The sequence below is a fragment of the Paramormyrops kingsleyae genome, chromosome 6, assembly GCF_048594095.1.
Source record: "Paramormyrops kingsleyae isolate MSU_618 chromosome 6, PKINGS_0.4, whole genome shotgun sequence".
Taxonomy (NCBI): Eukaryota; Metazoa; Chordata; class Actinopteri; order Osteoglossiformes; family Mormyridae; genus Paramormyrops; species Paramormyrops kingsleyae.
In genome coordinates this window covers 1,215,472-1,225,491 of record NC_132802.1, presented here as the reverse complement: position 1 = coordinate 1,225,491, position 10,020 = coordinate 1,215,472, and the positions used below count along the sequence as shown (strand labels likewise).

Genomic DNA, 10,020 nt, shown 5'->3' with positions numbered 1-10,020 from the left:
AAAATAAATGGATGAGTCACACTTTTCAATGGGCAGTGACTGGGCCTCAGATAGACAGGGCCTCAGAAACACAGGGCCTCAGATAGACAGGGCCTCAGATAGACGGCCTCAGAAACACAGGGCCTCGGATAGACTGGGCCTCAGATAGACTGGGCCTCAGAAACACAGGGCCTCGGATAGACAGGGCCTCAGAAACACAGGGCCTCAGATAGACAGGGCCTCGGATAGACAGGGCCTCAGAAACACAGGGCCTCGGATAGACAGGACCTCGGTGTCTGACCCCCTGAAAGTCTTTCTCACTCAATTAAGGGCAGTGATTTTTACAAAAGCATAATGTTCCTTCTGCTGTAAGCTTAGCTTACATTTTCACTACCTTTAACACAACAACAGCAATAAATATCAAACCAAATGCAGGAAAAAAACATGCAATGAAATGTGTAAATATAAAACTTCTTTTATTAATCAAAAACGCAGGTGAGCACTGATAGAAAAAAAGAATAAAAGCATGCAGGAAAAATATTTTTGTGACAACTGTAAATACTATGTATTTTTAATTTCACTTGTGTAGAAATATGTTCAGGAGCAGCAAAAGATGAAAATAAACAAATGAAAAGACTCCGGAACAGTAGGTGGCAGTAGACAGAATTTTGTCGGTTCCAAACTTGCAAGAAATCTTCGCGTTAATTAAAGCTCAGTTTTCCTTACATGCATAGAAATGTTATTAAAGCAATAGTATTTGAGATATTAGCTGCACGAAATATATATATATATATGTTTTAATATTAGCGGGGTGCCTGTACGTTGCGGGAGGGGGGCAGACGTAAACAGAGCGAGTCGCTGACGTAGATCAGCAAAGATGGCGGACCCTACCGTTATGGGTAGTGGGTCCTTAAACGCTGCCATGGTAAATACTGATATCTTTTGTATTTTACTTGGAACATTAACGACTGTTTATTAGCTACATCCGGTACTATGCAGTCGACGTTATTTATTTTAGATTTTTAAATGTTTTGGCTGCGTTGGGTAGTTTGTTTTCGTGGGGCTGCATGGCTCCAGTAGCAGGCAGTGGTATCAGTAATGCTGTATCATTTACGTATTAATTTATTTTTGGTATATAATGGTGTGTTACATGGTTAGCTGGTTTTGCTGGCTGGTTAACTGCCTAACCTAATCGTTGAGCTGGCAGGGGAGATGGCTACCCCAGAATTCAGCAGGCCTGATGAGCACTTTAGCTATTAGCCAAGTATGCTGCGTCGTTATTAGCCGAGCGAAATTAAAACGCTAAAAGGATCGTTAATCTGTATTTCTACAGAACTATACTTGTCGTTAGGACTGCATATCAGATATTGCATGGCATACTTAGCGATTTCTTTTGACAGTGAAATTTCCTAGCCAAATCATTGGGTAGATCTACTTTCATGGTATTTTAACGTTCGATACATATCATGATGACCATTATGTTTTAAAGGTTTTTACCAGTGTTTTTACACTGTATTTTGTATAGTACGTGTGATCATCTGTGATTCTAGTTCTTCTTTCTGTTAAGTTCATCTTATTTAAATTAACGTTTACTTGCTTATTGACACGATTTGACTAATTTTAGTCTGGCAACCTGAATACTTTTTTTAAAGGCAGCCGTAGTAAATGATTGTCAGTTTTTGCGCTTACTATAATATCGATGGTTTTGTGGAATACTCGTGTTTAAGTTTTAGCTAGTTATAAACGGCGTAACCGGCGCGTGAATGCTTCTAAAAACAGCATTTTAACTGAGTGGCTAACAAACTAAGAAACATACTTACACAGATTTACAGACAAGCGTGAGTCCCGCTATAGCACCTCTAGTATTTTTAGACTGATGAGTTTGACTGAGGCCTTGAGATGCATTTGTTACTGGTTGCTTGCATTTGTTCAGACGACACCATGTTGTTCTTGGGAGAGGGCTTGGGTGCAAGGTACATGTTACTGCAGCGTGGTATCATAAAGGCAAGATTTCTCTCACATTTATAGCTGGTTTTCCCTGCGTGATTATAATTGTAAATTGATGGTGAATAATATTCTGGGATACACCCCACCCCTCCCACAGCGTTCAGGTGGGGGGAAAACGACTTCCAGTCCTGCAGAGAATTACTGCCTAGCTCGAAGACGGACCTTGCAGGTGGTGATCAGCTCGCTGTTGACAGAGTGTGGCTTCGAAAGCGCTGAAAAGGCAGCGATGGAGTCACTCACGGAAATGATCCAGAGCTGTACGTAGTCACTCTGCGAACGCCTCGCTAGCTTCTCATTTAATATCGTGGGCCTTAGGGTCTGCTCTACCTGCCTCCATCCATCCTGCCAGTTATCCAGAGTCAGGTAGTGGGGGCAGCAGTCTAAGTAGGGATACCCAGACCTCTCTCTCACCAGCCACCTCCTCCAGCTCCTCTGGGGGATACCAAGGCGTTCCCCGGCCAGCCGAGAGGTATGATCTCTCCAGCATGTCCTGGGTCTGCCCCGGGGCCTCCTCCTGGTTGGACATCCCCGAAACACCTGCCTGGGGAGGCGTTAAGCAGAGGCCCGAAAAACCTCACCTGGCTCTGTTCGATGTGGAGGAGCAGCAGCTCTGCTCTCTAAGGCTGACCCCAGACACCATGCCTATCTGTGTTTTCTCTATCTCTATTTGTGATCCCTGCTGAAGAATACTTTCATATTCAGGTTGCATAACCTGTTTTCTGTTTGTCATTGAGGCCCCATTAAGGATGTCTTCCCTAATTTGCTTAATTTCTTGCCAATGATTTTTGTGCACAACATAAACTGTCCTGTTGCTTTCTCAGACATCTCTGAAGTGGGCCGGTCCGCCAAAGCGTACTGCGAGCACACGGCGCGGAGCACGCCAACGCTGTCCGACGTAGTGGTCACGCTCGTGGAGATGGGTGAGATCCAGCAGAAAGTGCCACCTTGCCGATGGTCTCGCCAATAATGTGTAGAGTAGTATTTCACAATGTAGAATAATTACTGAGTATGTCAAGCAAATATTGTTTTCTGGGCATGATTACTGGGTCATTAATCCCCAAGATGGGTTGGGATGCTGGAAAGATTACGCTGATCAGGTTCCTTTGTTTTTTGCGGTGTTTTACATCTTGTGCCACTTCCTGCAGGTTTTAGTGTGGATGCTTTACCCATTTATGCCAAAAGGTCACAGAGGATGGTTATCACAGCACGTGAGTTTTCCGCACTCCTGTGACCTTCTGCTTTGTCGTCTGTTCTTCAGTTCAACAGGAGGACAGTTGTTTGAAAGTAAAATAATGATAAGCTTAAGATGTGCTGCTTAAAATTTTTGGACAGATTTAGTGAAATATTGCGGTTAGTAATTACAAAATTCTTTTTCATTGTTTTTTTCCAAATATTTTACTTAATGTTATGAACTATGGTGTGTAAATAAGCAGTAATGTTAATACGCTGTGTGTCAATAGCTTGTCCCTGAACTTGTCAGTATTGGTGGGGGGGTCACATTTTCCTTGGTCGTCACCTCAGCTCCCGTGACGAATGCCCCCGTGGTGCCCAAGGCCCTGGTGGCGGGACAGAAGCGGCAGCACCCTTCCCACATCCCCTGCTACTTCCCAGAGTTCCCAGACCCCCACACCTACATCAAAACCCCGGTAGGAGCCCCCTCCCCATCAAGAGTCATGACACAGCGTCGTCGTCACATTGCAGAGCTGGGTTGTACGTATTGCTGGGTTGTACGTGGGTCGCTGAGGTTGCTTTTGCTGTGCGCATACCCCCCCCCGCAGACGTTTCGGGAGCCGGTGTCTGACTACCAGGTGGTGCGAGAGAAGGCGGCCTCGCAGCGGAGGGATGTGGAACGCGCGCTCACCCGCTTCATGGCCAAGACGGGCGAGACGCAGAGCCTCTTCAAAGATGACATCACTGCCTTTCCATGTGAGCCCTTATCTGCCTTACTGTCCTTTTTGTCATATCTCCTTCACCACAGAGTCCTGCACGGGTCCACTTTCGGAGAGCTGCACCCACCCGCACAGTACAGCACCACACCCGCCCGTGCACCCGTGATTATTTTAAAGTTAAAGCCGCACCCGCCCGGGCCCGTTAACATTCCGCCCGTTACCCGCCCGTCCCCTACATAAATTACACACTATTATTTTTTCTGTGCACCTCTCAACGTGACAAGCTCTAGGCCTACATGAATTTTGAATTGAAACGAAAAAGTCTGTTTAACACAAAATCAAATCAGATAGATCTAAGCTATGCATACTGTGACGAGCATGAAAGAGAGAACACGACGACACGCTTCAGCAAGGATTCAGACGTGTATGTGAATGTTTGTCGAGGCGGTTATCTAATGGTGCGTTCGTTTTTCTCTCGGAACTCGGAAATTCCAAGTTGAGTGACATCACGTCCGACAATCTCCTGTTCGAGCTACCACATCTCGGAACAAACATGGCTGCCTCCATGAACACGCTGGTGTGTGTTGTTGCTTTTTATTTTAGCAGATTTGGAGTGAGATTATTTTTTTCGAGACAAACAAACAAGAAACACAAACTAGTCAAACCACATTAAAAGCTTTATAAAATATTTCAGCACATGCATAGCGATTTTCTTTTTTCGAGAGGCAAACAAACTACAAACAAACCAAAGACACTAACAAGTCTGGTAAAAATCTGATATTGCATGCTAGGATACTGTTTATGGTCATGATATGGTATTCTCTAAATCGAACACATGCAGTTACATTTATAATTGTTAATACATTTAACAAAATAAACATTTTTAAAGATTTATAAAATAGAATTACTGAATGTGTAAGCCACCACGTTGAAATTACATCACAGGGGCAACTCGGACAACAAAATCTTGTCTGACATCAATGTCATAAGAGCCGTGTTTCTGACGGGAAGTGACGTTTCGTGACGTTTTTCGTGACGTTTTCATCCGAGTTCCGACTTGGAGAGAAATAATCGAACGCACCATAAGGTACCCCCGACATACTGAACACACTGTGATGATGACAATTTGTACATGATAGTCTAATACATAGATATTTTCGCTTATGTTATTTTTGCAGGCTACTATACTGTTTTGATTGACCTGCTACCCGCCCGTGTGTAATGAATTACCCGCCCGTAAAATTCCAGAACATTAAAATCCGCCCGTTTCAGCATCTGCGGGTACCAAACTGGTGCAGGACTCTGCTTCACCGTGTTCAGGTGGCGGTGAGACTTTATTGATTACTAAGAGAGTCCTTCCTTTGCCATTTGGGTGAAGATCCCTATGAGTGCATATTTCAGAGACTTCAGTCCTCTGTCACTGGTTGTGGAGAGATCCGTGTTTCTGCTTCATCTCAAAGATGTTCCGAAATGTGAGACTGAGACCACTGTCACCTTTAAGTAACTGTTCTAAGAAACAAAAATGCTGTGACCATTAACCGAGGCTGTTAAGTTGCCTCAGTAATTACAGTTTTCTGTATCTGATGGTCTCGTGTTTGTGGTCTTGTTGCTTAGTGATTGCGGCGCGACCGAGTTCCATCCCCTACCTGAACGCCCTTCTGCCGTCTGAGCTGGAGCTGCAGACGCTGGAGGAGACGGATTCATCAGAGCAGGATGATCAGACTGACAACGAAAACACCCCTGGCAACATTATTAACGTGAGCTGCATCCATCCTCCCACGCCAGTATTACGCAAACTCATCAAAGGTCCAGTTAAAGCTGAAGAGCAGGTTCCCGGTTTCTGAAAATGTGAACAGCTGGCTTCTTTGAGTCTGACTGGCTTCTTTTATCCTCTTGCACAATATTAGGATGAATCTGGAGCTGATAAGGAGAACTCGGTACTGCCACCTGGTGGAGTGGTGCCTGCAGTGAAGGCCAGCGAGGAGAATATGATTGACAACCCATATCTGAGGCCAGTCAAGAAGCCCAAAGTGAGGAGGAAGAAGTGAGAGCTGAGGGTGGCAGATGGACTCACGCAGTGAGAAAGGAGGGCCGCATGGAGCGTCACTCTCAGTGACACTCACTCTCTTGCCACGACAGTGTTTCCACAAGGGGCAAACTTTCAGTGCGATATAGAGTGAGGTTCCTGTCATCAGCAGCCAGCTTGGTGTGTGTGGTGGGAACTGCAGCTGTTCAGATGTATATTTTTTATTGGACAAATGTTTGTCATTCTGTTCCTTCAAATGTAAACCATCCAGACTATTGTCTCTTTTGTCCATTGCAAATTTATACAATTAGGGAATAAATTTAATTTTGCGGGTTTATTTTTATACACTTTCCCTTGAAATAAGCCTCTCATGCATTGCTCCTTTTAGTTCTCCACAGGAGAGTTAAATGTATTCATTTTTAAAAATCAAAATTGCTGACCAACACAAATGATGCAGATCTAAAAGCAGTTTTTACATTCTCTGTAAGGAAGAGCTGTCTTTTCCAGTTACAGGCCAAATGAGAGGCTTTCTGATCTACCTGTATATATGTGTTCTAGGGCGTTAAGTCTGCAATTTTGTAATAATTTAAACTGATCTGAACTGAGTTTTGGCTTTAACATGGCTGCCAAAATGGTTCCTAAGTATTTTAATAAAATGTTCACTACTGCCAAATGCACAGTTTGCATCATCATTTCCTGCAACTTTTCCTGCTTAGGGTCCAGGTGGCATCCGTATAAGGTGCCAAAGTCACCTGGGACACCTCACATGACTTGGGAATCAATGAATGAGGTTTATTGGCTGTACTGTCAGCTGTTCAAGATGGTGACCGCTTGGGGAAATCTCCCCAAAGAATTGCAGCCTACATATGGAGGCTCTCACCACTAGTGACTTCAGCTAGTGATCCACTGGAAGTCTCTGTGAAGAACACTGCCTCCTAGTGGGAGGGAGGTATCTTCTGGCTTAAGCAGTTCTCTTCACTGCTTCTCCAGAGTTTGTCAACACTGCCTATTCAGGCTGAACACAGCCAGAGTTAGGTCCCATCTCCCGCTTTGCCAAAACATCTTTGGGGTTACCCAGTAATCTTCCTCCATGGCCCCTCCAAATTCGTCCCTGTAACCTTTCAGCTGTCCGGCTGAGCCTAGCCAGGTTACGTGGGTGACCCGGCTCCAGTGGTGGCTCCCAGTAACCCGTTATGTTTCTGAGATGGAACCACAGGCACTAGTATTCAAACTAGAGGTCGACCGATGTATCGGTTTTGCCGATTAATCGGCACCGATAGTTGATTCCCGGAACTATCGGTTATCGGCAAAAATCCACGCCGATAGTTTTTCCGGGTTGCGTCAGAGCTGAGAACGGTCTGTTATCCTTATACAGTGCGAGAGCCAACATATATATCTATGGCAAGTGCCGCCTCTATAGGCGAAAATCGCTGTAAAGCACATGCTTTTGTTTTGACACGTGATACTGTTAGTTGCAAGGAGAGCGCAAGCTGCCTGGAGAGAGCGCGGTGCACGGACAACGCTGACACTTCAAATGCACGTTTAAAACACAGATAGCGAAAAAGTATGTATACAGTACACTACAGTACATGTTTTCATCTCAATATAAAGTAATTCATTTGTTGATTAGATTCTGCATTGGAGAAAGAACAGCAGTATGTTTGTCGACAAGGCTGAGAGGACACTAACATTAGCAGTACATCAAGCGGTTAAAATAATGTGGCAAAAATACACGCAAGTCCGACCCAAATGTTTAATGTCATGATTGTTACCATCAGGAATGCATTCGATTTCAGTTCTTTTTATCTTCAGGCACAGGGTGCGATTTGCCAGGGGGATGGGGGGATCCGACTGGAGCGCTTTGAAACAGTGAATCTTTTTGCGACACAGTGTTTTTCTGATTCGGAGTTTCAAAAAGCTCTGTTGATACTTTGCTCCCCAGATAGCATATGAATGTGGGCCACTTTAGGCAGTTATGCGGCACTGCTGGTCTTCCTTCGGCCCAGACAAAATGGATGTGAGCCTGAAGTGACCCACCTGTACAATAGCAAATGTGGGCCAAAGATCCCAAATCATATATGGGCCGTTTAAGGCAAAGATGCGGCACTTATGGCAAAATGTAATCTGAATGTGAACCTAATGTGGCCCATGTGGTAAATGCTAAATTTGGCCCAAATGTCAGAGGACAAATGTGGGCCACGTTTGGCAAACATGTGGCATAGTCGTTTAAGGGTATTCTGGGTCTAAACCCAAAGTGGCCCACATGTGTAGTTGCAAATGTGGTCCAATTATTATAAAACATATGTGGGCCACTTTTGGCAAACATTCGGCAAAGTAAGCTCTGGCTAATGTGGCTGTGAGCCTAAAGTGGCCCAGAGAAGATATGGCAAATATGGCCCAGTAATCTTAACACATATGTGGGCCACTTTTGGCAAACATTCGGCAAAGTAAGCTCTGGCTAATGTGGATGTGAGCCTAAAGTGGCCCAGAGAAGATATGGCAAATATGGCCCAGTAATCTTAACACATATGTGGGCCACTTTTGGCAAACATTCGGCAAAGTAAGCTCTGGCTAATATGGATGTGAGCCTAAAGTGGCCCAGAGAAGATATGGCAAATATGGCCCAGTAATCTTAACACATATGTGGGCCACTTTTGGCAAACATTCGGCAAAGTAAGCTCTGGCTAATGTGGCAGTGAGCCTAAAGTGGCCCAGAGAAGATATGGCAAATATGGCCCAGTAATCTTAACACATATGTGGGCCACTTTTGGCAAACATTCGGCAAAGTAAGCTCTGGCTAATGTGGCAGTGAGCCTAAAGTGGCCCAGAGAAGATATGGCAAATATGGCCCAGTAATCTTAACACATATGTGGGCCACTTTTGGCAAACATTCGGCAAAGTAAGCTCTGGCTAATGTGGCAGTGAGCCTAAAGTGGCCCAGAGAAGATATGGCAAATATGGCCCAGTAATCTTAACACATATGTGGGCCACTTTTGGCAAACATTCGGCAAAGTAAGCTCTGGCTAATGTGGATGTGAGCCTAAAGTGGCCCAGAGAAGATATGGCAAATATGGCCCAGTAATCTTAACACATATGTGGGCCACTTTTGGCAAACATTCGGCAAAGTAAGCTCTGGCTAATGTGGCAGTGAGCCTAAAGTGGCCCAGAGAAGATATGGCAAATATGGCCCAGTAATCTTAACATATATGTGGGCCACTTTTGGCAAACATTCGGCAAAGTAAGCTCTGGCTAATGTGGCAGTGAGCCTAAAGTGGCCCAGAGAAGATATGGCAAATATGGCCCAGTAATCTTAACACATATGTGGGCCACTTTTGGCAAACATTCGGCAAAGTAAGCTCTGGCTAATGTGGCAGTGAGCCTAAAGTGGCCCAGAGAAGATATGGCAAATATGGCCCAGTAATCTTAACACATATGTGGGCCACTTTTGGCAAACATTCGGCAAAGTAAGCTCTGGCTAATGTGGCTGTGAGCCTAAAGTGGCCCAGAGAAGATATGGCAAATATGGCCCAGTAATCTTAACACATATGTGGGCCACTTTTGGCAAACATTCGGCAAAGTAAGCTCTGGCTAATGTGGCTGTGAGCCTAAAGTGGCCCAGAGAAGATATGGCAAATATGGCCCAGTAATCTTAACACATATGTGGGCCACTTTTGGCAAATATTCGGCAAAGTAAGCTCTGGCTAATGTGGATGTGAGCCTAAAGTGGCCCAGAGAAGATATGGCAAATATGGCCCAGTAATCTTAACACATATGTGGGCCACTTTTGGCAAACATTCGGCAAAGTAAGCTCTGGCTAATGTGGATGTGAGCCTAAAGTGGCCCAGAGAAGATATGGCAAATATGGCCCAGTAATCTTAACACATATGTGGGCCACTTTTGGCAAATATTCGGCACTGTAAGCTCTGGCTAATGTGGCTGTCAGCCTAAAGTGGCCCAGATGAGATAGGGCAAATGTGGCCCTGTTATCTTAAGACATATGTGAGCCACTTTAGGCACATATTCTACACAGTAAACTCTGAATAATGTGGCTGTGAGCCTAAAGTGGCCCAGATGAGATATGGCAAATGTGGACCACTCATTACAAAACATAAGTAGGCC

At 44.8% G+C, this 10,020-nt stretch overlaps 1 protein-coding gene across 4 annotated transcripts; it reads left to right on the top strand.

The window, feature by feature from the left end:
- The first annotated feature begins 745 nt into the window (after positions 1 to 745).
- Positions 746 to 6,574, top strand: taf8 (TAF8 RNA polymerase II, TATA box binding protein (TBP)-associated factor). 4 transcript variants are annotated; one of them, XM_023793415.2, is made up of 8 exons: positions 746 to 904; positions 2,084 to 2,243; positions 2,808 to 2,906; positions 3,132 to 3,194; positions 3,508 to 3,632; positions 3,765 to 3,912; positions 5,490 to 5,632; positions 5,783 to 6,574. In XM_023793415.2, the coding sequence occupies exons 1-8, from the start codon at positions 857 to 859 to the stop codon at positions 5,921 to 5,923; spliced, it is 927 nt and encodes a 308-aa protein (XP_023649183.1). In that variant the 5' UTR covers positions 746 to 856; the 3' UTR covers positions 5,924 to 6,574. The 4 variants fall into 4 exon arrangements, with proteins under 4 accessions (XP_023649183.1, XP_023649186.1, XP_023649185.1 ...); XM_023793418.2 differs by lacking the exon at positions 746 to 904 and adding an exon at positions 949 to 967; XM_023793417.2 differs by lacking the exon at positions 746 to 904 and adding an exon at positions 1,006 to 1,421.
- Positions 6,575 to 10,020: the final 3,446 nt, after the last annotated feature.